This window comes from Austrofundulus limnaeus, unplaced genomic scaffold, assembly GCF_001266775.1.
Source record: "Austrofundulus limnaeus strain Quisiro unplaced genomic scaffold, Austrofundulus_limnaeus-1.0 Scaffold263, whole genome shotgun sequence".
Taxonomy (NCBI): domain Eukaryota; kingdom Metazoa; phylum Chordata; class Actinopteri; order Cyprinodontiformes; family Rivulidae; genus Austrofundulus; species Austrofundulus limnaeus.
The window spans coordinates 612891-640346 of NW_013952665.1; the positions used below are offsets into that span (position 1 = coordinate 612891).

Below are 27456 nucleotides of genomic sequence, written 5' to 3' on the forward strand. Positions count from 1 at the left end.
TTGTGTGACTTTAAGCACACGCAGCATCAAAATGAAAGACTAAGACCCAGTTTTTTTTTTTATTTACAAACTATTTGACCTGAAAGCCTGTAATAAACCAAAGAGTGATATCTGCAGGACTGAGTGTTCAGTTAAAGCTGCAGAGGAAATGATACCATTCCAGCTCACTCCTGTTTTTCAAACGCCAGAATCACAATTAGAATAAACACCAAAGGTTTGAGAGACAGATTTCGTATTTTGTGTGTTTTTGAAATTTAAAATACAGTAGTAGAAAGGCAATAACAGCAGTATTAGATACATACTCATAAAACAGTCAGAACCAGTGGTATCACAAATAAAATAGTTAAACATTTTATTAGATTTTAGTAACAAACAAAATCAAAGACGGCAGCTGAAATATGAGGAGGAAAAAAAAACACTTAAAAATTTACATTTCAACAGATAAAACTAATCTTGCTTGCTTGATTCAGATAACCCGTCCTTCCTTTGTGCAGATGAGCTTCTTGCTCCGTTTCATTCAGAGTGACAAAAGGAGCAGCGTCCACAGATCACCGGAGTCAGTGATAAAACCTCCTCACCTCTGATTCGTGACCCACGACTCCCGCTCTCTTTATCTCCCATTTTCCCCTGAAAAGCCCTCCGCCTTCGGTTCACCTCCTGCAGCGTTATCAGTCCATCTCAGGTGAGGGTACCTTCCAGAGGAGCTGGATCAGTCTGTGTGTACAGGTGCATTAGCTTACTTTTTTAGTCTTTGAGCTCTTCTCTCAGAGCAGTAAAACTTTTTTTTTCTCTCCTGCGGCTGCAGCCAGCAATCGCCTGGTTTACAGGAGGAAGTGGAGCTGAGGTCAGTGCTGAGCAGTGAGGTTCAGCAGCCTCTTGCTCAGCAACGTGTTGTGCTGTTTCAGGTACTCGATCAGGTCGGCCTGCTTCTCCACCACTTCTTCCAGATTGGTGGGTCCTCTGTAACATAAAACAAACAGCATATATCTCTGTGTCTTTGAGCAAGTAAATCATCATGAATCTGGTATAAACACACCAAATATATACCATAACAACATGAGGGTAACTCATTAGTTTAATGAAAATCAACTATAATAAAGTGGTTATGATTCACATCTTAATCATATACATCAAACCTTTCAGAGACTCTTGTTTTAGAAATTGGGACATACTCCTTCTGGTAGAGAACAGTCATGTCAAAATAAGTTTAATTCATAAATTTGTATTGATGAGCAGAAACACTTTCCTTTAAATTATTGCTGAAATATGACAGAGCCACTGAACTCTATGTCTGTATAACTCAAAAAGTCAAATATCTGTATAATATAAAAATGTAAACAAAGGGGAGAACAGAATTAGAGGAAGGTAATATTTCAAAGATTACAGAAATATGATTGATTTAAACTAAAGCATCACCAACCTTTCATGAAAATATTTAATATTGTGTGTTTCAGTTCATGTTGGCAATTTAAAAAGCTTGCAGAGGATACAAAAAACAGACACTGCTAACACTTATCCTACAGTTTAAATTTAAGACTTTTTAATACCAAGTGAAATTAAATTTAAGACCTATTTCATAATAAACCCAAATGACAAAAATAAAAAATAAAAACTGGCAGAAACTCATGAATCAAAGTATTTTTGGTTGAAGTATTCAAATAGATCAATTGTTTTATCCATATCTATAGCAGAAACATTCTTAGCAGTCAGTTTTAAACTTAATTTAATTTCTGGAAATCCTCTAACGACCCAAAATTTGGAGTTTTAGGACCCACAGTGGGGTCTTAAACCCCAATTTACTGTAGATGAAACCTTAAAGTGCCTGTGACATCAATTTTTTGTAAGAAAAGTGAACACATTGTTGTAAAGACAACATTATTAACATATTACAAAACATATTTCACATTGTTCAGATGAACAGTTGTTGAGATATTTGCATGTGAAGTAACAGGAAGTGATGTCAAAGGGGAATGTCTGCATGTGAATACTTGAAAAAAAAAGTTACCAGTTATTTTAATATTTGAGATGAATTACATCAATCCTATTGACAATGTGTTAACATTTATTTCTGAAAGATTGATTTAAGACATTTTAAGGCTAATTAAGGCCTTATTTTTGGACTGATGAATAAACTGGAAGTGTGCGTCTCGGTGAAAAGGCGTACCTGAAACCGGTTTCAGCCGGAGAGGCTGTGACACTGTTGGTGTGTGAAAGGTCCTCCTGGCTCACGTCTGGTGCAGCTCGCTCTTTGTTGAACTGCACCACTTTGACTGGAAACACAGACAGAAAAGACCTTTAACTGGTGAAACTCAAACACTGGAGAAAAGAAGCACACTTCTTTTATTAGACTCCGCCTCTCCTAAAAACACACACAAGCTGTTATATCCTGCACTTGTGGGCTGCCGTATCCTGCACTCAAACCTCTAACTCTGACACCATAAACATGCACGTTAACACGGGCTGTGTGGAAGGTGGGTGCAGTCGCAGTAGGGGGTGGGGGGGGGGGGGGGGGGGGGGGGGGGGGGTGGGGGGGGGGGGGGGGTGACGACTAAAAATTCCAGCACACACTTCAAACTGTGATAAAGAAATTATCAGGTGGACCCTAAAGAGCACTATTTACAGTTCAGCATCTCCCCTCTCTCACACACACAGTCCAAAGAAATGCTACACATTCCTGCATAATGAGGCCTGAGTCTGTGTGTGTGTGTGTGTGTGTGTGTGTGTGTGTGTGTGTGTGTNGTGTGTGTGTGTGTGTGTGTGTGTTGTGTGCATGTAAACAAAGCTACAGCAAGAAACAATGATCCCAAAAGATGCAGAGGAAGAAGAGTCGCAAAAAGTGTTAAAAACAGAAATAATGGAGCTGATGTTTGTGAATTTGTTCATTTTTGGTGAAAAAATTAGACAAATTGCCTCAGGTTTGTTTGGATCAAACCGTTTTTCTACATTTTAAGTCTCCTGAGAATATTTTTAAAAATGTAAATGTAAACTATTTAACTTAAAAAAGCTCTATCTGCATTTTAATAATTAATTTTTAAAAATAATGTATTGTAGCACGAAGAAAACAGCTTTTAAGCATTAAAAGGTGTACAGTAACACATTTACAACGCTCAATATAACATGTCATCTACAACATTAGTATTTATAGAGATTAATGTAGTTTATCCTGTGTCCATTTTTGTTGTTGTGAGTTCTAAGTTCAAGTTTTACAAAAGTTTTAAAGAAAGGAGCTTCACAAGTAATTTGTAATTCATTCATTCGTCATGCAGCAGAGTTGAAACCAGACAGGAAAATTGATGGATGGAGGAAAAAAAAGTGTAAAGCCAGTGACAAATTTCACACGTTCCTGTTAGAGACTCTCACAAGTCCGGTCAGACAGTACTCAGAACTGGTCTCCTCACATCTGAAGACGCTTCAATCAACCAGCTAAAAGAGCACGTTTCCAGGTGACAAGAGTGAAACTGGTGAGGTGCTAACAGCTAATGGCACCACACACAATGCCGCTGTCTACAGGGGGAGGGAAAAAATGGAAGCCAGTGGGTACAAAGACTGACAAGTAATTAAAAAAAAGAAAAAAACTGAAATAAAAAAATGATACATAATCTGTGGCAATATTATGAGAGTCTTGAGGGGAGGGGTGTTGCCCTTCCTCCGCTGAGCATTCTCACAATAAAACCAAATCACCCCCTGGTCTGAGGAAAATTTGCCTGAAGACATCCACACGTGGCATTCCTAAATGAAATGAAAGAACTAATGTCGAAAGATGTGGATTAAATCTCTAATTTTGGTCTCTGTTCAAAGCTAACGCTCAGAATGCAGCTGAGTCACAGATCTTTGAACTCATAAAGACACTCTGTCAGTCTGAAACAGATCACTGTACATGATGTTAGCGGTTAGCTTGGCTCACAATCAAACGGCAGCACGTTTTACGAACTCCCGTTTGAAACTGCACGTCTAAAAAATGACTCCAAACAGGAATCAGAAAAAGGGGCTTTGATTCTCTGATAAAGGAGATGTGCCAACGTAACAAACGATGAATATCTTCAACACAGCGACAAAGTGTAGATTTATTTTTGAGGCTTTATGTGGCATTATTGTGAATAAAAGCTTTCAAGCAAATGAGGTTTTTGAACTGTAATTTGGTACAGCTGTCAATCAAAAAGCTATTTTACGAGAAGCCTTTGCTAGTGAGTTGAATTATCCTCAAACTTTTATTTTGACTGCTGTTGGTGTTGATTTGAACAGCTTTGTTGAACACAGCTGACGCTTCACATCATCAAAATTGTAATCTTTCCAACTGCAAGTCGCGTGTGCGTTCACTTAGCACGTCTGCACGCAGTGAAGTTTAAAAAAAAAAAGAAGCATCGACAGATCGTTCCCGGCAGCACAGATCTGGGATTGATAGTGTTTGTTGTGTCAAAAGTGAAGTTAAGATGTAAAAATACCTTCTAGCTTTTGTCAGCAAAAATGACTTTAGACACATGAACACCCAAGCTGTTCTGAACGATGACAGACTAATATTCATAAAGTATATTTACAGAATAAAGCTTTCGTGAACACATTATTATTGATTTTTTTTGTGTGTGTACACAACATTGTTTTCTCTGACATCAAAACTTTTTGAATCAGAATGGAAGTTTTTAATTTATCAAATCTTTTGAGACAGAACTCTTGGGTCAGCAGAGGCACATTTCTCCCTTTCTATAAAAACTGAGCTGACCTGTAACTGGAAACTGAAGAGTGAAAAAAAAAAAAAAAAAACATGCAACAATCATACCACCAGCTACAGACCTGGCATGGAAACTCCAGCAGATTTTAAGTTTTTCTACAGAGATTGCCATCATAGCATGACTGCATAAATGTAACGTTTTCACAGCTTTAGTAACTTATAATAATTCCAGAAGATTGTTTACATGTAAACTGGGTCTTAACTCCTCTTTTCCACGTCTGAATTTGTGTCAGCATCTGTGTGTGTGTGTGTGTGTGTGTGTGTGTGTGTGTGTGTGTGTGTGTGTGTGTAACCATGTGCCCTGCAGTGCTTACACTAAAAAAAGTTTCTGAGCAGGCAGAAGAGAAAGAGCTGAGCCTTTGAAGGCCGTGGCAAGGCTTTGATGTGTATGAAGCTCTACAGAGGACTGAGCACTCGTGTTAAAGAAGAAAGAAACATACAGAAAACCCCAACAACACACACACTTAACAATCAGCGTGCACTTCAAAGAGAAGCTGATCGAGACCTCGGGTTTCAGTTCAGGTAAAAGCATTTTGTTTCCATGATCTGCATGATGTCACCTCAAAGCTGCATCTGTCAGTGAGCGTGTGAGACTGCGTGGTGTGGTTTGGTTTGAGAGCACTGATCTGAGCAGGAATGTGGCGGGCCAACATAGCCCCCCTCACCCACGTGTTGGATCAGAAACACTGTAAACACAGGGACAATGCACGTGGAAGGGGCAGAGATACCCTTTGGCTAAAACCCTAAATCTCGGTGGTTCTTATCTTCTCTCCTCGGTCCACTGGTATCCCCGCCTGCAATCTGTGCCCTTTAGCTGCCAAACGCCCCTTTAATTTGGATTTCCTTTCAATACAGACGGTTCATTTTCAATATCCTGTGATGGGGCATCGTAAAACAGCAGTTTTTCGCACTCACAGGAAGAAGTCAGCTTTCTAAACCCAAGTTTAGAAAAAGTCATTGTTTACAGTCAATCATTGTTCAAACAAGTAAAATGGATTCTGAGATAAGAAACTAATACAGAAGAAGTAGAAATAAAATCTTTCATCACATGAAAGCACCCAAAATGTATCATTTTTGGGGTTTACTTATTTTTAAAAATGCATGGATTTATGTCTTAAAAAATCTTAAAATCTAACATAAAATGATTCATTTAGCATTTTAATAAAAGGCAACATTAAAAGCTTTGTAAAAAAGGTAAATAAATGTATGGTCCTTTTAGGAATGAATTAAAAAGTAAATCTGCAAGTTTTATATAAACTCTGCTGATAAAAATCCTCTCTGAAGCTTTTATACCAAGAATTTAAATTTAAACTTGAAAACTATTAGAAAATGTGTAAAAAAAAACACCTCATTTTGTTTTATAAATCTTATAAACACATAATGAGCGACATCATCCAAGCATTTTAGGTGTTTTCTTCAGTAAAGGAATGAAAAGTAAGTTTCACCACATTCACATTTTACACTCTAAGAACATAAAGATCCTGGAGTTTGTTTTTTTTTTATTATTATTTTTGGTGTGTTTCACTTAAAGTTTACAGGTTTAAAAGATTTAAAAGACCATAAGTGTGTGGTGTGACCACAAAATTTTATAGTAAGACAAAATATAATCAGGAATTTAGTTTACTTTTTTTATTTTTAATTTAACTGAATTAATTCAACTCAACTTTTTTTAATGTTTGGGAAGATAAAATGTGAGAATGCACACAAACCTGGTGATCATTTTGATGGACTGATTTGTTGGAGTCATTTAATTTACATAAAACTAAAAGAATCAACCACTTTTCCAGTTTCTCATTGTCCCTCTAGTCATGACTTTAAATGAAGGGGTTAAAAGCAGCGTTTTATAAGGCTGTTTTACAAAAGCAGAGTTTTATGATATTTTGTTATTTTCAACTAAACTACTCAACCACACTGAGTTTTCTGAACGGAGTTAAACTAAACTTAACCGATCTTCAGCACAAAAGAAGAAAACTGACAGCAGACACACAGACAGGAGTGGGCGTCATCCAGAGAAGTTGGGGTCAGAAGCAAAATGGACAGGGAGCTGAATGCTTGATTGTCATGCTGTTGAGTCACAAAAGGGACGGGCGAGTGTTGTGATGCAAATCTGCTCAGATAGAGTGGGGGGTAGTGAGCGTATTTGTGTCTAATGTAATCTGCAGGCTGTGTCTCTGTAGAAAACAGACTGATCAACTGAAACTCAGCTGGCCAACCATTAAATGCGAACTATTTATATAGAAATATAAACAATAATATCATGACTCTACATTATCTTTATGATGCTATTTAGAAGATAAATAATCGTATTATGTGAAAAAAGTCCAGTATGAGAAAAAGAATACATCTGATAAAGTTGATTATGACCAGTTTTAGGTTATTTTGACTAAGCAACTACAGGGCCACACACATAATAAAAACATGAAATAATTATCTTACCCTGATACACAAAATTATATTAGTCATAAAAAAACAACCTCAGTGTATCAGAGTGCGCTCATGTGAACGAAGCTTATCACTAAGATATAAAAAAGTGGCATTAAACTGTGAATAAATATGTACTGTTGAGTGTTTTCCAGTGGTGCCATCAAACTGGAAGTTGGTCATGCTGGTGGTAATACTGTGACATCATACTGCTCTGTTAAATTATCAAAAAACTTGGTAAGAGAAGTTTGCCACATTCAGTCAGATTGCGAGGAAGACTTGCAACATTACTGGCTGATTTACACATCATGACTCAAGAGGAAGTCTTCGGTGTTCCAGAATGATCAGACACCAAACGTAGGCGTTTGTGGCCAGCCAGATTAAAACAGAACTTTGAAGGGAAAACTATGAGCAACATTTAAGTTTGTTCTGCACATTTTATGTCAGGCGTGATATTTCTTTTATCAGACGAAAATGATTTAGACTAATCTAACTAAGCTGACTACTTAGACGGTGATAATAATCCACACAGTCCCTGGCCTGAGCTGCATGAACACTGTCATGATTTGCAGTGCTGCTGTTTGTTAGTTGTTGAGGAATCAGTCACTGAAGTCAAAAAGTGCATTTCAAGTTACCTCCTTTTAAGGACTGAACACATTCAGGCAAAATATTTTCCATGCATAGGCAATAAATTAACCTGGTTTTATTTTATTTTACTGCCAGTCTAGTGCCATGCTGCACAAGGAGTTGCTATGAGTCTTGGCAGCCAATTACCTATTGCAGTTTTTTTTAAATACCACTCTTGCTGCTATAGTGGGGTGAAGTCATACAGTTTAAACTTTTGTCATAAGGCTGTTTTAACAGTGAACGTACTTGCACATTTCTACTTGTTTAATGTCCTTTTCTCTTCTTTGCACTTTCAATTCTCATCCTTGTTGGAAAACAGTCATGTTTCAAGCCTTCTATATATTTATAAAAGAAGCATTAACAGTTTACCCGTGTAACAGATCAGAAATGAAGCAGCCACCAAAAGCTCCAATCCCAGAATGCTGAGCAGCAGGTAGATGTGGATATTTTGGGGTAGTTTCATGGCCAGAAGTGAGAGCACCAGAGTGTTTCCTGTTCATAAAAAAAGACAGAACTTCACTGCCACCTAGTGGCGAACACAAGCCTCCACATAAAGTATCAAACTGATTTATGGCATTGTGATTTGAGTGTTTTTGTACCTATTGAGTGTACAGTGAATGGCACCTGTTTCAGCCACCGTGTCTGCCTGTAAAACTGCAGGTATCCTCTGCTGCGGACTCGACTGTGGTGATGCTGCATCCAGATGCTCAACGACAACATCAGCACCCACAAAAACACCTTCCCGAACACAATGACACTGTCACCTTGCACGCCGTCCAGAATGTTCACGCACACCTCCTCCTGGCCGAACTTCAGCACGCACAGCAGAGCGACACATGTCGACAATACCACGTACAGAACCTGAGGAATAAAATCAAACACGAGGAGACAGATGGTGGGTCACATCTCAGAATTAGGGTCTCGGAACTCTGAGAAAAAAAAAACATCAGAATTTAGAGGAAAAAGTCAGAACTCAGGTAAAAGTAATATTTTTTTGCTCAATGGCCTCTTCTGGAATCCAGCAACTTTAGTCAAACAAATTAACAATTATTTATCATTTATTTGATGAATGTCAATGCCTCTCATGAAACGTGGCCTATTTCAACAATTACAAAAACACCAACTATAGTTTTGCTTAAGTTATTTTTTAACAGTCCAAAAACAAACACATGTAAAATATACTAATAGATAAAAACAAAGCATTGCATTCAAAAAGCAACATATTGTCTTTTCGTCTTTAAAGACTCTTCTTTTGACAGCATAGAAAGCTTGGCAGTAAGAACAGTAAAGTTTGAGATCATACATGCAGCAGGGCCAGCAGGCCAGCAGGACAGGTTGTTGGTACGGGCTGGAACTCTCTCCTGATAGCAGAGTGGAGGGCGTCAGCAGAGATCAGTGGGCCGTCTACTAAAGAGTCTTCCTCTGTGCTCTGAGTTATGTCTCCAGACGGTCCTGCCTGCTGAGATTAACATATGTTGAGTAACTAAACCACAAGTCAGCCTTCCTTCTCTTTTTCTCAGGCTAAATAAATACATCACTGACTTTGGAACCTGTCATAACTTGTGTGTTGATGGTGTGGGACCAGGATTTTCAGCAACTGAGCAAAGCTCTTCAATTAAAAAAAAACATGACCAATAAAGTGCACCTTAAAAAGCAAAAAATTCTAATGTAAAAATAGATAAGTTTCTAAATGTCCCCTTAGGGTATATTTCAAAACTGCAGAGTAATACAGGATTAGAGAAGAAAGCTGACTTTGACGAACCTGGGTAAATAAATCTTCCCCGGGGTGATACAAACCAAACTTGGTCACTTTAACTAAAATAATAATGATTACAGTGCAAACACAAAACTAAATCTGATTTTGTAAGCCTACTTGAAGTATTTTAGTGCTAGATAATCAACATAAGAGTGACTAAGAAACATGTACTGAGTGTTTCAGATCCTGTAAGGTGAGTGAAAGACAAACTAAAAACATTTTCACTACACACAGGAAGAAGTCTAATATATTAAACACTCCAAGCAACAAAAAGAAAGAAAAACGCAATATACTGACAAAGAAACTTGGATTTTAAAAGCCTTGATTCCTTTCTTTGCTGCCATAAGTAAGATCATGTGATGTAAAAATGTCGCCACAGTCGTGATGCTAACAACTTTATCAGATAAACACCACTGGCTCTGAGGCTATTTGACTAAAATAAAACCAACACGGTCGTGGCAAACAGTAACCTTAAATAACAAGTACATACTGGACGAAGCGAAGGTCCTTTGGAGTCCATATGTTACGACTTTTCTCTCTTTTGAAATGCAAACTGAAGTGAAACAACAGGCATTACTCCACTTCCTAAACAGTGGATAACTTCCGGTTCCTCCTTATTTTCTTTCCGTTCCCCGTTAAACGTTCGTTCCTAGACTAATAGTTCCGGTGTAACTCGTGAGACTGGATGTGGGTTTTCACTCTCTGTAATTTTATTATTACATAAAATGTCTGCTTTTAGGCGAGTTATATCAGCCTGTTATTTTGAGAATTTATATTTATATATTATTTATATTTGACTGTTCTCCGTTCACAAATAGATCATTTCTAATCTGGCCTCAATAAACCTCAGTCACAGCTTTATTCTACCTTTCAGTTGGTTCGATATGAATGGCCCTTTTTTAAAGTTCCCAAAATAAAATTAAATTCCACACTTTCAAATTATACATTTAATAATTAAATATTAGAGTGGTTACCTTAAATCCGCATTTTTAACTAAAACTGGTGTAGTTAAAAAAACAGTAAAGTATCACATTATAGCCCCTAAATTGTCCAATAATACAACTTTTGACGTAGATATCAACAATATTGAACAAAAGTGTTTTGAACTTATGCGATGTGCAGGAACATACTGGCACTGATTATTTTAGGTCCAACAGTTAAATCTGATATCCTTTCTTTTCGACAGTAAATTTTATGTTGGCAGTAGGTACAAAAACTAAAAAACTTGCTTTATTTATACTTATTGTGCATTTTGTGAAAAATTGAAATATAACATTACATGAACTGGAATTAAAAGTAAAAACAAAACACATTTAAAATATTTTTATTGATAAACATACAGTTATTATAAAACAAACTGAGCTCTGTTCTTCTGGGAGGCTGTGAGGTGTTTAAATGAAGGTGGGTGAGGACAAAGTAATTCACCTCACACTCGGGGGAGGAAACACTTGTGACAGAGGCAGACGAAGAGAGATTTGAGGATATTTTCATTTCATTTATTAACCGAGGAATCTGTAAAACGCTTTGTGTCATGGGAGGAGTTGGAAGAAAACTCCAATAAAGATGTTTTTGCTGGTATGGAACTGTGCTTCAAGTCAAAATACACAGCATTAATATCTATACAGTACACACACACACACACTCACACACACAATGTGCCTTGACCCAGAGGTCAAATTGAGTGAAATATCTCACTGTTGCATTCATTACATACTGTATAAGGCACTGGTTCAGTCAGTGAGAAGAAAGTAAAGCTAAAAAAACGCCAAAATAAAGAAAATATTTTAAATTCAAAAACTAAAATACTAAATATCATTACTTAACATGCATTATTATTCATGTAAGTTAATTACTAAAAAGAATTATGTAAGTTAAGCAGATCCTTGTAAATTCAAACTTATGGTAATGATGCACAACAAAAGGCAAGGACAGTTCAAGTTCCACTTCTGGGAAACTAAAAATACTCACAATAACTTATATATGGTCTTTCTTTCATGCAAAACAGTAAAACACAAAGCTCAAAAGAAACAAGAAATTATGAGTAAGGCAATACAATGGTCAAGCTACTTCGGGTTATCCAACACAGACTGCTTTGCATCACACTTGGGGAGGAGAGCCACAGAAGCAGGAGCTAACGAGCAAAACAATTTCAGGAATAAACTTTTTTTTTTCAGCTTCAGTGTTTTTAGCGCATGGCAGAGGAGGAGATCTCCTTTTACATGTCAGAAATGAGCAAAGGAAGCGTTGAACATACTGCCTCAGTGATGCCATTCATGCTACATGTATTAGGAATAGATGTATACATGTGTACAAGTAAGAAAGTACATCAATTGTACTTTGTGATTACTTAAGTTGGCAATGTCCACTCAGTTCCTCTTAAAAATATTCAACCAAGCTGTTTGTTTATTTCAGAGGGGAGGGGGAGTCCAAAAAACAGAATCCAGGCTTCGATCGGATTGTGACTCAAGGATCTCAAATCTTTTTTTTTTGTCCAAAAACTCTCACAAACGGTGACGTTCCAGTTCCAAAAAAAAAAGGGGGGGTAATCATAGTGTAGTGGGTTGACCTCTGCCTGCAAAGAAACAGGAAAACACGTTTGTAACATGAAGATGATGATAAAGTTTGACTTTTTGGATATTTCCTTCAAAAACCTAAACAAATATATATTTATACCATATATATATATATATTGTTTTAATACAAATGTAGTAAACCTTATACTCTTTTACAAGTGATGTAGGTCAGATCATGTATGTGTGAACGTGTTGAAAATGCGTGGACATTTCTCACCCCGGGATGCGATGTAGCACTCATAACAGCTCAGCTGCCCGTTGCGAATCCGTACGTCAGTCCCTGTGGTGGCATCACCCATCTGCCTACTGCAAGAGCCACACTGACAGGAAACAGAAACGGTCAGCAAACAAGTCACAGCTTCACACAACTTATAGGTTTTGTTTATGCCTTATTTATGTGCGAATACTAGCTTATTGGTTATTATACAGTAGAGGCTTCACTGAAACGTCGCACATGCTAATTTATGATGGCTCAATTAAATTAAGTTGTTTTTGTACACATTTATGTCAAGCAAATATATTCATTGCTGAAACAGAGTGCCTTGTTGGGTACCTTAAAACACTGTATGTGAAAGAAGAGTCCCAGTGTGTCAATGATCATCGCGGCTCCTTTTCCCAGAGGTTTAGAACAGCCTGAACACAGCCGCCTCCCACTAACACACCTACACAAAGCCGGGAGGGAAACAATGTTCAGACCAACGCTCTGCTCTCCCACATTAATGTATCCATTCAGATCTGCTGCTTTTTCTTTACATAACTGCTACCTGCTGGGTGATGGAGGCTGAGGCGTCAGAGGGGAGGGGGGCTGCTTACTTGTTACAGCATCGTGTGATTCTGACCTGAGGTACAAAAAAAAGGCTTAGTTAAGAAAAAAACACTTTGTTCAATTCAGATATATTCAAAAAAACATAAATTCTTGGTAAAAAGCAGTCTGAGAAGGCCTTTTCATTGACATTTGTGACCATTTATCTCAACAACTGTTCATCAAAGCAGCGCAATGTTTCTTTACAATATTGTATTATTGTTATCTTTCCATTAATATATTCATATTTATTAAGAAAGTGATGTTACTTTAAGGTCAAACACAGAGCTAAAGGTTGGCCAGGACCAGAGCTAAATTCTTGGCTTTTCTGTGGATGTGTTGTGATTAAAACGCTTCTCAAACCACGATGAAGCCTCCGCTGTGTTTGAAAGAGTGCTGTAGCTGTTCCCCGGCCATCTTCCAGTGCTGTGCATGAAAAATGTTGCATTTTTGTAGAAATAAACATAAACTGAGATGTGCTGACCGTGGCGACGCTGAACAAAATTTAGTTTAGAATTAACTGATGCAAACTGAAAACTATTTAAACAAATCTAAACTATTTGATGCCAAAGATCACACAAGTAGTGCTATCTACAACAGGTAAGATAGCTACTGTTCATAAGCTTTCAACAGAAAAGATTTGAAGCATGTCCTTTAAGTAACACTGGTTTTACAGACCTTTTAACACTCTGGGTCTGAGTCAGTTGAGGATTACGGTCCAGAGAGGCCGTTTTCCACAGTTCTTGTTTTTGGGACGGTTCTCCATCACAAGAAGAATCTGCAAAAAACATTGACAATAAAGTAACGTCTCATCTGCTCCAGTCCAAGCTGGAAATGTGAACCTCTTCTGCATATCTGCGAAGACACGTCGAACTGACCCTGAAAAAAATGCAGCTTGGACGTGTGCTGATCCTCGACCTTTTGTCCATTCTGCTGCAAAGACATGTTCTCAGACGAAGCCTCCCTCGTGTGTCCTGGCTGCTTGTGCAACAGGCCGGACGGACTGAGGGGTGCGACCGTTTCCTCGAGAATCTGTCTCTCCTGAACGACCAAGACGACACACAGAGAAAGGGTGAAAAATATGAGACGAACAGACAAAGAAACATTTTTGAGTTTTACTGCTCCCACCTCTTCGTTGTGTTTCCTCTCCTCCTCCTCCACCTCCAGCTGTGCTTTCTCCCACTCTTGCTTCAGCTTCTCTTGTTCCCTCTGGTACTGTTCCTGACGAGAGAGACGACTCACGTTCAACAGCGCCGGAATCGGAGCCCGCAAACGCCACGTACAAAGAACCAACATCCAGTTCAGCGTGTGGCACCGGTTCTCTCCAGTACCGTGCACTCACACACACCGTCACACCACAGTACCTGTAGGAGGCGCTCCTGCTCCTGTTGCCACCTTTCCACGCGTTTACGCTCCTCATTGGGGTCCCAAACCCAGTGATTAACACGTTTAGCCAAATTCAACATGGGGGTTTCAATCTACCCAGATCCGACCAACAGTCACGCACAAACACACACACACAAATATACGAATCAAAAGGACAGAAAGAGAGGAAAGGTGAGGACACCAGTCTGACTACAGCAACAACAGTGACCACTGGAGACAGAGGGTCAGGACAGGGTCAAATTTGAAGATGAAGGAGAAACAGAAAGAAGGAGCTGGAGCTGCTCAGAGACACTCACGGTCACACTGCTCTCCTCGAGTCCTTCTGTGGAACACAAGGGGAAAAAATAACAACCGGTTAAAGAAAAGAGAAACAACTAGGAGAAAACAGTGCAGTCAGTGAAACTCTCTGAATGAGTTTTACCCGTGACAGTGGGAGAACACTCATTACTGCTGGGTGATGCAGGAGGTGGGGAACTCATCTCCTCTGCCGTCCCATCCTGAGGGGTGAAGTCTCAAATAAATCACTGAAGAACAATCTTAAAACCCATCTCTTGTCGCTTCATCTCTGGATACTTCCTGAAACGCTCCTCATCTTGAGATGCTTCTTTTGACGTTGTAATCCAGTGAAAATGACGTAACACTAAAAACACTTGCTAACCATTCTGCTGATCACTGAAATGTGAGGTTCTTTGTGTTACAGGCTGCTGCTGGGTTCTGCTCATGTAAATGTCTATTAAAATGTACCAGTGGAAACCAGAAACCTGCTTTACATAAAACAATCCTCACAAGGGAAAAAAGGATTTAAGTTAGTTTCGATCAAAAAAAAGTGAACTTTCAACGTTGTTTTGTAGCTGAACTTGTAAATTTTATGTAAACTAAAGATGTAAACTTGTAAATCATAACTGTGACTAGAAAATTTGTATTTATTATCTAAATTATTATTTTTAAAATCTATTAAATTCCCATTGATTTTATTTTATTTTTTAAACAGACGGCATTCATACTGTATTTCTTCTTCCACCTAAATTTTGTGCCATATTTGTGTTGTAAAAAAATTTATTAAAACCTTTTAAGGGCATGAGTGTGATGCTTCTCTGCATTCATATAAAAAATATGTTAAATTGGAACACTCTTTATTAACTGTAAACAATCGGAATAAATATTAATTTTCCAGAATTAATAATTCTTGGAAATAAGACACATTTTCATAATTTTTTTGAGTCCTAAAAATACATAATTGATAATGAGTCCATACATTAATTTCCAAAGTCGACAAAATACTCTCCAACCTACAAACAAAACCAGTTTGGTAGCAATGAAAAAAAGCTGTCTTATTAATTGGGACAAATGGAAATAAATGCAAAGAGCCATTTGTTATCAAACACGTATTTTTGGTTTGCTTCATTCCTTTTACATCATGGTCTGAGTTGCATGGTTTTAAATGTGCTTTGCAAATAATTTGAGGTTATTACCTGTCCTTTGCTCTGGCTATCTGGGTGAAGGGGCTCCATGCGGGTCTGTGTGAGCTCCGTCACAATAGTCGTCGTGATGATGCAGTTGCGGCCTCCGATCAGCGAGCTGATAGCAGAGCCCGAAAACAACGTTGATCTTTCCGGCTGCGGAGGCGCTGGCTGCTCTGAGGTGTTTGGATCTTCCACGGCTTCCTCTGGAGGATCTCTTTTCTGCGTCCGTTCAGAGGAAACATCTTTGTTTTCCCGCAGCGTGTCCTGCGGGGAGGGGAAATCCTCTGTTGCCTCGCCGTTTACCCGCACCAACCCGTCCAGCTGAACAGGACGCAGACATAAGGAATGTGTCTTTAACAATCATTTAGAATTTATTAGACGTAATCTGTTTTATATCAATTTAAAACATCATTTAGGAGTAGATTTGTATTTTATATTTTGAAGCTAAACTGCTTCTCAAAGTCACTTCTGTAAAAATAAGCTCCACCATGGAGCAGTGAACTGTAAGGACTTGTTTGACCAATTGATGTGGATTTTTTACCTTGATGGGTTTGTGTCCAGAGGGTGTGCTCTTGGGCTGGCAATAGGGCTTGGCTACCAGCAATGGGAGGGGTCTGGAGGGCGCAGATGGAGGGGTGGAGATCGTAGGTTCTGGTTGCAGCTGCGCTTGTGCTTTCTGAGGTGAGGGGTCTTTGGTCTGGGGTTGTGTGTCTTCAGTCACCGGTTGTTTCCGACGTGCGGGTGGTGACTCTGTCAGCCGAGTCTCTTCAGGTGGAACACTTGGTGAGTTTGTTTCCATCAAGAGGGGGCTGGAGGAGATGGCACTAGATTGCTCTCGTTCATGGATTGGCTCGGTTTCCACGTCTTCAGGTTCTGTGCGCTCCTGGTTAGTTGCAACGCTCCAGTCCGGCTTGTGCAGACGCTCGAGCACCGCTGAGTTTTTAACAGGTGACTTGGGGCTGTGCTCCTGCTCAGCCTGGTTTAGGTCCTGTTTGGGTTTCGCTGTGGATCTGGGCAGTTTGAGGCTGTCGAGTGTTGCGTCACTGATGGTGAAGCGGAGAGCGTAACGCTGCAAAACCAGCGCCGCTTCCTCTGGAGACGCTGCATTTCTGTAGGCTTCGCACAGCTCAGCTTCTCTGCGCTCCCTGGAAGCAAGAAAAAAGACGAGTTACAGTAGGAATACTCCAAACAGGTTTATTTCAAGTTCAACAAAACACTAAAAGTTACTTACTTCTCCTCCACAATCTCCTTGTAGGTCTTGATGCTCTTCCTCTTATTGCCGTCACGCCCTTCATCCTTCATCCTCTTCTCTATTCTCTTCCTCTCCTCCTCCTTTTTGATGAGGTCCTGTGATGCACTGCGGCGACGGTTCTTCCAGCGAGCCAGGTCCTTCCAAATGTTCAGAGCTGTTAATAACATGATCCTTAAATGTGTCTCATTCTATTTAAGTACCAAAAGTCCCTTACATCCTGCCAGTGGTCCTCTTCTTCCAGAAAACTGTTGTACTGCTCGTGCATGCGTTCATATCGGGACAGGCTCAGCGATGGTATGTGTCCGACCTCTTCATCGACACCCATGTCACCCATACTCATGCTCCTATAAAGTAAGACACCAAATATACAGAATGTGTGATTTATTTTACATTTGTTTGTTATTTCCCTTCCAAACATCACGTGCACCATATATGGACACAATCCATAATAAAATGCAGTGGATTGAAGATAAAGACACGTAAGCAATAACAGAATGCAATGAGAGACGTTAAGGATCAACAGAGGTGTGTCTTACTTGTCTTATTTATTGCTAATCCTAAATAATTAAACATGCAACTTAGCGACCACAAAAAGATAAAACATTCATTGGAAATCTTGTAAAGAAATCCCCTATTGTTCCTCAACTCTTAAACTCTAAAACATCACAAAAACATTTACAGCATGAGACCAGTATTTGAGGAATGATAATAAAATGTTGATATAAAACCCCAATTTCAATGAAGTTGGGATGTTGTGGAAAACATAAATAAAAACTGAAAATTATGATTTGCAAATCCTTTTCAATCAATATTCAATTGAATACACTATAAAGACAATATATTTAGTGTTCAAACCATTTTAGTGTTTTTTGCAAACATTCACTCATTTTGAAAACATGTGATTTTTGATCATTCCTCGAATCTCCCAGTCTTTTGTACCTCTGTCCCAGCTTTTTGAACATGTTGAAGGCATTAAATGAAAAATTAGTGAATATTGGCAAAAAAATCTTGTCTTTGTAGTGTTTTCAATTGAATACAGGTTGAAAAGGATTTGCAAATCATCAATTTCTGTTTTTATTTGTTTTGCACAACGTCCCAGCTTCATTGGATTTGGAGTTGTATATATCGGTCCAGTTTTACGGACCTTATGAAATGCAGCGTGCACAGCATGCATACGTTTGCATGCAGAAGTGCATTGGTTAGATTCATTTATGAACACTTACTCGTCTATCTGAAAGGCAACTCGTCTGCTCACCCTAAAACAGCAGAGTGAAGTGAAGATGATTAACCTACTCCTTGTTTCAAATGTTTGATCAAGGAGGTGCAATTACTAGCAGAGAAAAATGTCTGGTTACTAAATATTTTCATTTATACTGTGTATATAAAGAAAATGTTAGTTAAAATACAAAAGAGAGAGAATGACGGACAGATATAGTTATTAACCAGAAAGTGGTAAACATTTATAACATTTATCTCACATTATTGGAGGCAGATCATCCTCCAGCCAAAACGGTTTCTTTTGTGGTTTCACATCCCCATCCTCTTTTCTCTCCTCCTCCTTAGTTTTCTCCTCCACTTCCTGACTTTCCACCTTCGCCTCCATCCTACAGATCTGAGCAGGAGGAGGAGGAGGAGGAGGACTGGGCGGAGGCACGGCAGAAACAGAGCAGGGGGGTTCAGAGACTGAGCTGACAGTGAGGTCAGCAACCTTCATCTCTTCTTCCTTTTTTCTCTCTTCCTCCTCCTGCCTCTCCCTCGGCCCGGGACACAGGGGGCCGGACGGAGCTTTAGGGGGCAAAGCCTGACGTTCTGCTGCCACTGGAACAATGCTGCCGAAACAACGGTCCAACGACAAGGCCGGGATTAACCAGAAATACGCTTAAAGAGTAAATCAGAAGCGCTTCACGGAGGACCACAGCTGATCTGCTCTTCTGCGAGGATTATCCTGAACAGGACTTTCAGAATCAGTTCACTCAGATTTGACAAAAAAAGAAAAAAAACTTGTGACTTGTTTCTTGGTTTCTAATCACAAAGATTACTTAAAAAATTATCAGGCATCAGAAAGGTCTCTGAGATTTCCAAAAGTCTAAAAATAACAGTGTGATAAGTTTATACTGAAATATTTTTTGAATGATTGAAAAATGTAAAAAAGTATTTGTCCAAAAATCTTATGAGTTTAATGTAAAACTGTCAGATGGAGTAACTGTAATCATTAAACATTAGTATTAAACTGGAGTGACGTTTCTGGTGTGTTTCTTTAGAGACATTTTAGTTTCTGTTGACTTTATTTGGTTTTGTACCATCTCTAGAGGCACACATCTGTTCCCTGCATGGTTTAATGCTTCATTATGCTCACCAAGTTATTAAATTAATCTTGCTGATGTTTGATGTTTTTTCAGCTGAACGTTGAGGCCAAAAAAAAGCCTGTAAAAATGAAGCATAGTGGTAAAAGTTCCAGACTGAATGGATAAATAATTATTAAAAAATTATAAAGTCCTGAGCCATGATAAATATAATATTTTTAGTTTTATGAATTGCAAGATCATAACTGCTTAAAATTACTATCAATTTTTTAATGTTTCAGCTCACAGTTGAACATACCGTCCACAACTTATTTGTGTAATGTTATAATTAGGGCTGTGAAATTAATCGAGTTAACTTATATTGATTAATTTTAGTGCTGGCCATAGATTAAAAATTTTAATCATTTGACAGCATTAGTTATAATAAAAATATGTAATGTATTAAACTAATGAAAAAACTGAGGCAGAGTTCAACTGGTTTACTGCATGACCTAGATTCTTTTAAACAGGCCAACCTGCAGATTTAATAAAAACGGGAAGTTTATCCTCAGGCAGGTCAACACATGGGAGGAATATTTATATATTGGTTTAAATTAGTTTAGAGTTTCCTTACCCTAAAATTAAAACAAAAATCACATATTTCGGTTCATAAAATTAGTTTTGTATACGTATGAAGAGGTTTTTTGTGAAATCTGAGAGAATTAAATGTTTTCCTTATAAAAAGAGCAGCAGCTTTTTTTTGTGAACCAGCCCTGATTTACACTTAAAATACAAAACTAAAAGTTTCAGTTTCACACTCAGCCTCTAAAATCATGTCAAACAAAGCCAATGTTAGTCATCAAAACTGGAGGAGATCAGTGCAAACAAAGCACAAACAGAGTCAGTCATCAGATCGGGGATGCAAGAATCTGACAAAAAATATATAAAACAATAAATTCCAGGCAACCAGTCCTTCCTGACCAATAAATCCACATCAGGTATTCAGTCACAACTGTCCAAACATGCCAGCAGGAAAAAACAAAAACATCACAAAACTCTCCAGTGAAACCCACTGATGTTAGGATGTCACAATCAAATCTTCATCAATCCTTGTGAAGCTGTGTTTTGTTAGCTGCAGCTGCTGACCAACACCACACCTCTGTCTTCAGCGTAATGAGTACCTGTCTCTGTCTGTGTTTTTGATGAGTTTGGGCTGGCTGCGCAGCGGCATCATCGCAGACACTGGGCAGATGTTGTATTTGACTGACCCGGGTACGGGCAGGAACTGATTGAAGCTTGCTCTTTGGAAGCTTCTGGTCCTTCGAGCCATCATGTCATCTTTCTCCAGGTCGGGCACAGGCTCGTTTTCACCATACTCACCTTCACTGTCATCTTGTTCACCTTCCTCGTGAGGCGTCGCTCGCGGAGTTGTCAGCTCGAGTATTTGTTGAGGCGTTTCCCTAGAACCTCTTGGGTGCAGATGAAGAGATAAAAAGTCTATAACTGAAATAACTAAACAGGAATGTTTCCCCAAAGCAGCTCTAAGCTGGTGTTAAACAAAGTGAAAGTCAAATATCAGCCCACCTGACATTCAGCTCCGTGTTTCTCTTTGCCTGCACTGATGTTTTGCTACGTGGGACAGCATCTGTGGTCTCTGTTTGTGTGTAACGCTTTGAGCTGGGCAGAGGCAGGAAACGGCTGTGAGTCACTGAAGCAGCTGTTTGTTTTTGGAAAACACCTGTCCTCCTTGCCATCATGTCGTCTTTCTGAAGGTCTGGGATTCTCTCCTCCTCCTCCTCTTCCTCCTCTGTTCCCGTTCTCTGTTCATATTGAGCGAGACGAGCATCGAGCTCAGCAGCAGAAGAGGGGGCATTGATGGTCCAGGGCTGGAGGTCCACAGAGGGAGGGGTCCTTTGACTGGGCTCTGCTTCATCTATGTAGCTGCTGATGTATTCGTATGAAGCAGAAACCACAGCAATACAGATGAGTGACTGACGCTAATAAATTGTTGCAACAATAATTATCAAATCCAGGCATAAACATGCAGAAAAACAACAAGTCGCTAGAGTATATAAATAAAAAAAAATAATAAAAAAACAGAACGACTCACAAAAATGCAGAAATTGAGCCTTTCTTCCAGCTCCCTCCGTCTCAAGCAGAATAAAATAAGCTTAAAACGGTGTTTGTAGGTTTTTGAAAGATATTGTGAGGATGTTTTACTCCTCTAATGAAATCAAGGGAACAAGCACAGCACCACAAACTTGCAGCATTGCGCTAGATACTAAAACAGGACAGACGTAATATAAAAAACCTACATAAATATATTGTTGTTTACACAAACATAAATATTAACAACTATTTGTATAAGTCTAGATAAACATGGTTGTGATTAATTTGTTCTTCTAACCATACATTTCGTAAGCTTCCTAAGCGGCGGATGGACCGACCACATTTATTTTATGACCATGAAGGAAATTTTGTAACTGATTAATTGAATATTAGATTCAGTTTTGTATTTTATACTCTCTGATCATTTCAGTCTGTAAGGTTAAAGCAGACAAAGAGTTGGTGTGTGTGTTATCATATGTTCCTTCTTTAGCCTAAACAAAAATGAGTTATGTTCTGACATCTGATGTAAAAGGTAACACCTCCTGGGGTGTAACCAGGAAGAAAGATAGAGTATAAGCTCAATTCATTTTTATGGTAGAGAGGAGTTGTCAGTGTGTTTGACAGTCTCTGCTTCAGAGCAGGGCAGCTGTGTTTTGTTTTGGTTCAGCCCAAGGTCTGCAAGAGGCCTGTGCTGCTGAGTGCTGTACTGTGAATGAGATTGGAGTCAGAAGACTGAAACTAAAGTTTTAAAGAAGAAATACAGCTGATTCATGTGTATTCGGACATACCATTTTGAACAACGCATATTTTTCCTACAACCATCTGTAAGAATTTGTCTTCAGTCACTACGGTGTGAATCGAGAACCAGGAAACAAATACAGAATTAGACTTGAATGTTAAATGCAAGGAACAAAGTCATACAACTACCCACAGCTGAACCAAAATACAGTTTATTGTTTGTTTATACACTGCTCAAAAAAATAAAGAGAACACTTAAACAACGCACGTTAACTCCCGATCTTAATCAATGAAATATTCGCATCGAGTACTTTGTTCTGTACAGAGTTGAATGTGCTTCACAAAAGTTTGATTTACTTGGACTTAGCGTGCGTTGTTTAAGTGTTCCCTTTATTTTTTTTGAGCAGTGTATGTATATATATATAGATAGATAGATAGATAGATAGATAGATAGATAGATAGATAGATAGATAGAAGCTTGTAATTCCATTATTAAATTTTTTCATTTAAATGCAACCATTTAGGATTTCAGATATCAATTGAAAGTTGAAATTTTCATTGAATCTCAACACTATGACACACCACGTGTCATCATTTAGTTTTAAGTGGCAGAAAGGGGCTTCTACAGTAAGTGCATTAGCAAAAACCTGTAATGAAAAGTTCCTAGACTGCTTATAGATTTATCTCTTGGGAGAATACATATTTTTACAAATCCCAACATTCACAACTTTCTCAGCTTTAAATTAATCTATATTTTACATTAAACATGATAAAAAAAAACAGGGGCGCTCAAAATGTTTTTGTGACAGACTGATGCACATCCCGCACTGGAACTGTATCGTTTTCATGCATAGAAATGGCGCCTATAGGCGCGCGTCACTAGCTGTAGCAGCTGAGTCGATGTTCAATCCAGTAATAAGATCAATGGTTCTAACTTAACATTTTTTTTTGGCAGAACTCTGACTCAGCTGTTGCTCAAGTGTAAACGTTGATATACAGTATGAGCAGTCAGGTCATTTCACCAGACTGATTTATCATGCAATTTCTCATTATTACACTCAACTACAAGCAGAAGAAGTGCTTTCACACTACCGGTGATAGTAAATCCAACTGTGGCAGCAGAAGCTTGAAGTTGACAGAAACAAGCAGTTTACTTTAAAAAAGCAGCAGAAAAAGGCCTTATTGCTCTTCTGTGCAGACCAGACTATGTTATACTATGTTAATGCAGGCGGCTTTGGGTTGGAGCCACTGCTGTAAGCTGTCTTGCATTTGGCCTCGTTCGTACCTGCGTTCCCGCTCTGAAAGCTGGGACCTCAGGCCAACAGTAGGCATGGCTACCGTTGCCTTGGAAAGGAGTCGTCTAAGCAACTCCGTCTCCTCCCCTTCACTTGACGTGACTTTGTCTACAGGCTGCTCGATCTCAGTCACGCCCCCAAAGGTCACGACTTTGCTGTGACCTCGGCGAGCCTTTGCTGCTCCGCTCAAAGGGCTCCTGCAGTTTCTCTGCAGACAAGCCTGACACACGGAGGCTGGCTTATCCTCACTGCAAACCCAGCCTCACAAGCAAACAACGCACAGTCGCAGACAGTCCACACAGCCGGCGAAAGAGCAACACAGAAACAGGGTGGGAAACAAAACATGAGCAAGAAGATCAGACCATGAAAACGAAACGTAGGATCAAGGTTATAACAGTTTTGGGTTTTTCATTATAGTTTAGTTTTATTTCGTTTAGACTTTTTTATTTTAATTCAGTTAGTTTTAATTAATTTGTACAGTGGATTTGCTAGTTTTTCGTAGTTATTATTACATTTTAATGCTTAGTTTTAGATTAGTTCAGTGTTTATTAGTTCTAGTATTAGTTTGTTTTATAGTTTGATTAAACATATTCGCCAATGCCATCCTCAAGCTTGTGATCTTCCTGTTAGTTAACTAACCAATGGCTATTTGGTCACTAGTTAAAGCAGTCCATTATAGAGACACCTTCCTAAAATAATTACGTAACTCAATTTAGCCAACTAAGGACTTGGGTAATTATTTTAGGACAATGACAATAGTTGTCTCCAAACCGGTGCAACCCGTTGTTTTTCACGAGCTACTGAGAGAAGCTAGCGTGTCAAGATAGTCATAGTTAGCCATCTTGTGCGAGTTTGATTCGTGAAGTTTTTCACTTGAGAAGCATTCCACCTGTTTTATCACCTGTTTCCACTACAAGACACTTGCTTTTATTTTTCTCTCAGTCATATTCAAAAAAAAAAAAAAAAATCCCACAGTTGACATTGCTGTTTTCTCCCAACTTTTGCTGTCTGATTTTGCAGACAATGCTGAGCAGCAGCAGATTGTAAACAAGTGTTGCTATGGACCATAAGTTGCTGTAAGATGCCCACAGCTAATGTGAAACTACTCAATAAAAAAAAGAAAATAATTGACAAACACTAAAACTAAGGTTATTCCATCTATAATTTCAGTTAGTTTTAGTTTTGTAAAAAGATTATACAGTTTTAGTTATCGTTTTTTCATTTTATTACAGTTTTTATTTATTTCAGTTAACTAAAATGTTTTTCAATTTCAGTTTTTGTTATTTGGTTAGTTTTAGTTAACTATTATAACACTGCGTAGGATGAAATGTTGAGCAGGACAGGAAGTGTGGATGGACATTAGCATTTTTATCCACAAAAACTGTAGGTAGCCACATTGTCCTGCTCACTGCTGCTCCTCTGAGAGCACAACAAACTCTTTCTCCTGTTCCTCATGTCCTAATGACATCAGCACGGCCAGAAAAACAAAGCTGCAGCAGTGCTCGCAGCCAACAGTCGCCTCTTTTTTTGTCTCAGTCAAATACACGCACGCACGCGCGCACACACACACACACCAGCCAAATCTGCTCTGCTTCAATTCAGTCACACAAGAATCAAGTCGGCTAATTGCACAATAACAGGGACAATAAACAAGCAGATGAGAACATGAAGGAAAACCCCAGTAAAAATGAATGGGGAAGTTCATAAATTACAAGATGTAAAACTAGTTTTTGAAGACACAATTAATTACTGACAGCTAATGTGATGATCAAGTAAAAACGTTAGTATTTCTAAAGAAAAAAAGCTTAAAATTTGAATGCATTCGTCTTTCTATCCCTGACTGGTATTAGTAAATCTGATGGAAATACTGCTTGGTCTTCTACTAATGCATTGCTCTTTCAAAACAGTGAAAGCAAAAAAACAAAAACAAAAACAAAAACAAAAAAAAACAGTGTGTTATCTCCAGAGGATTTTCTGAAGATTTCACTAGTCACTTTTGTATTAAAGCTTCAATTCATTATTGTAAAAGCCAACACAAAAATATAGACACACACACAACAGCAACATTTATCAGCATTTACTGCATGTTTGCTCAGAATGAGAGTGTGTGTTGGGCACCTTGGTTCTGTCATCCTGAGTCTCTCCCACTTCTGTATATCAGCCAGGCTCATGGAGGATGAAACAAAGCTCATTGGTCCGTCCCTGAGAGGGAGGGGCTTACTCTGAGCCCGCCTAAGAGCCAAGTCATCCCTTTGTTTATTAGGCATCGCCTTATCCTTTCCCTCTTCTCCCTCATCTTCCTTTTCCTCCTCCTTTAAGAAGATGTTCTCTTTGCGAGCTATGATGTCAGGGAGTGCTTCCTTCTCACTGTCCAATCACAGAGCCACCAGAGAGGCATCATGTGGCACACGTTACCCACGCCAACACACACGGGATGACGCCACCCACAGGAAGGCAGAGCAGGAAAATAAAAAGTTTAGAAACAAATTAGGGGGGAAAATAAGAACTCCAGGTGAACACAGCTAACCTGATGTCCTTCTCCTGCAGCGTTCGCTGAGAGGCTCGTCTAATGTCCTCCCAGCGCTCACGGTCTTTGTTGGTGCAAACAGGAGGGGGAAGAAACTGATGGACCTTAGAAACCACAGGACGACGATGAACTCTTCGAGACGCCAGGTCGTCCTTGAGAAGGTCTGGAACTTTTTGTTTCGCCGTTTCCTCTTCTTCATCAGACGGAGAATCCCATGCAGATTTATGAGAACTTAAAAAGTCGTTTTCAGAGCGAAGGATGATGCTCGGGGACGCTGGCTTCACTTCTTTTTCCTCTGACACGGGAGGGCTGGAGTTGTAGATGACATGATGGGGCAAAGTGATTTTAAAAAAGCATCACATGTCCATGGCATCTTTTATTCACCAGATGCATTAATAAGCATGTGCAGCCGGTCTATTGGTTAGTTTGCACTCAGATTAATCTTCAGTTCAGGAAAGAAAAAGGGAGATGAACAATCCAGAGTAGGTGCTCATTCACGCCCACTGAAACCTCCATCGCATTACAATTCACTGACCATCACTTCTGTGCATCCATCTCAAACAGTGATAAATCTATTAGATATGCAGGATATGAAACAAACTTTTTCAGAAATGAGTCTCCCAAAGCCAAACGAACATGCCATCAATGTAAACAAACCACTAATTTTCCAACACAATGTCTTGTTAGTGAGCACAAACCAACAGCAGCAGCGCCGCTCATGCCCATCCACCCTGACCTGTTGTAGCGAACGGCAGCAGGAAGTACTTTAATCCCTGCCTTTTCCAACATCTGCAACCTCCTCTGCTGCAACACGTCCACGTCCTCGACTTGTTTCATATTTTCACCATTGTTCTCAGGCGCCCAAGTGACGGTTTTGGGAGATTTGTGGTGTACTCCGCTTCTTTTGCTTTGTTCGTGAGCAGTTCGAGGATGACTGGGGAACGGTGTAGCAGCAGGGAATGATTAGGTAAAAAGACTCCTTTTACCTTTTTTAGCTCTCGTCTAGATAGTTAATGAAAAATTCCTACATTTTGACAATAATATTTCTGTTTCGATTTTTACCTCCGTTGCTCCATCTCTTCTGTGTGTTGTTTCCGTCGTGGGACACAGACGTAGGAGCTGGGGTTGGCTCGGTTGGGAAGAAACTGGTTAAAAGGAATGGAGCATCTTGACTCATTGCTGGCAGTCCTTCTGGCCAACATGTCGTCCTTCCTCACATCTGGCTTCCTGCTGGATGCATCAGCCTCCGAGTCGCTGCATCGCCCTGGGCGTCAAAGAACAGTGAAAACCAAAGGGTCATTTATAAAAATGTGTTTTTCAAATCCCTACTAACATACAGGACCCACTTTACACCTGCCTTTAGCAGGCAGTCTGTATTAGACTGGATAGGAAGAAACATATTTTAAAACTAAACCTGCACATTATAATCACAAACGTATTAATTTCAGTTTATTCATAGCAGATTTAAAACAAATAGCAAGCACTAAAAAGAAAAAGGG

At 39.1% G+C, this 27456-nt stretch overlaps 2 protein-coding genes across 6 annotated transcripts in view; both read right to left on the reverse strand.

Moving 5' to 3' along the window:
- Positions 1 to 215: 215 nt before the first annotated feature.
- On the reverse strand, positions 216 to 10148 carry tmem192 (transmembrane protein 192). Of its 3 annotated transcripts, none has more exons than XM_014020693.1 (6): positions 10021 to 10147; positions 9078 to 9233; positions 8374 to 8635; positions 8144 to 8266; positions 2165 to 2270; positions 216 to 960 (listed from the first exon to the last, which is right to left on the reverse strand). In XM_014020693.1, exons 1-6 carry the CDS (start codon positions 10048 to 10050, stop codon positions 846 to 848), a joined length of 792 nt encoding a protein of 263 aa, XP_013876147.1. In that variant the 5' UTR covers positions 10051 to 10147; the 3' UTR covers positions 216 to 845. The 3 variants fall into 3 exon arrangements, with proteins under 3 accessions (XP_013876147.1, XP_013876148.1, XP_013876149.1); XM_014020694.1 differs by having other exon boundaries at positions 9078 to 9230; positions 10021 to 10146; XM_014020695.1 differs by lacking the exon at positions 8144 to 8266 and having other exon boundaries at positions 8539 to 8635; positions 10021 to 10148.
- Positions 10149 to 10838: 690 nt separating this feature from the next.
- LOC106526178 (LIM and calponin homology domains-containing protein 1) overlaps positions 10839 to 27456 on the reverse strand; it is a 30738-nt gene continuing 14120 nt past the window's right edge. The window contains exons 9-30 of one of the 3 annotated variants that reach the window (XM_014020697.1): positions 27020 to 27221; positions 26694 to 26891; positions 25958 to 26266; positions 25549 to 25797; positions 20873 to 21229; positions 20470 to 20757; positions 18485 to 18835; positions 18230 to 18262; positions 17221 to 17350; positions 16986 to 17143; positions 16296 to 16899; positions 15764 to 16075; positions 14713 to 14788; positions 14588 to 14613; positions 14270 to 14383; positions 14034 to 14126; positions 13784 to 13946; positions 13584 to 13683; positions 12868 to 12942; positions 12657 to 12765; positions 12321 to 12423; positions 10839 to 12102 (exon numbers count right to left, since the gene is read on the reverse strand). In XM_014020697.1, coding sequence (XP_013876151.1) covers positions 12077 to 12102; positions 12321 to 12423; positions 12657 to 12765; positions 12868 to 12942; positions 13584 to 13683; positions 13784 to 13946; positions 14034 to 14126; positions 14270 to 14383; positions 14588 to 14613; positions 14713 to 14788; positions 15764 to 16075; positions 16296 to 16899; positions 16986 to 17143; positions 17221 to 17350; positions 18230 to 18262; positions 18485 to 18835; positions 20470 to 20757; positions 20873 to 21229; positions 25549 to 25797; positions 25958 to 26266; positions 26694 to 26891; positions 27020 to 27221 — 4076 coding nt within the window. In that variant the 3' untranslated portion in view covers positions 10839 to 12076. Of the gene's footprint in view, positions 12103 to 12320; positions 12424 to 12656; positions 12766 to 12867; positions 12943 to 13583; positions 13684 to 13783; positions 13947 to 14033; positions 14127 to 14269; positions 14384 to 14587; positions 14614 to 14712; positions 14789 to 15763; positions 16076 to 16295; positions 16900 to 16985; positions 17144 to 17220; positions 17351 to 18229; positions 18263 to 18484; positions 18836 to 20469; positions 20758 to 20872; positions 21233 to 25548; positions 25798 to 25957; positions 26267 to 26693; positions 26892 to 27019; positions 27222 to 27456 lie in introns of all 3 variants that reach the window. The other 2 variants (XM_014020696.1, XM_014020698.1) reach the window with 2 other exon arrangements.

What these genes read in the sequence shown, in the direction of transcription:
- tmem192 (XM_014020693.1), bottom strand. Translation starts at nt 10,050, where the DNA reads ATGGACTCCAAAGGACCTTCGCTTCGTCCA. An exon ending in GCCTGCTGGCCCTGCTGCAT is followed by an intron (nt 8,636 to 9,077) that starts GTATGATCTCAA and finishes TTTATTCCTCAG; the next exon opens with GTTCTGTACGTGGTATTGTC. An exon ending in CCGGCTGAAACCGGTTTCAG is followed by an intron (nt 961 to 2,164) that starts GTACGCCTTTTC and finishes TTTATGTTACAG; the next exon opens with AGGACCCACCAATCTGGAAG.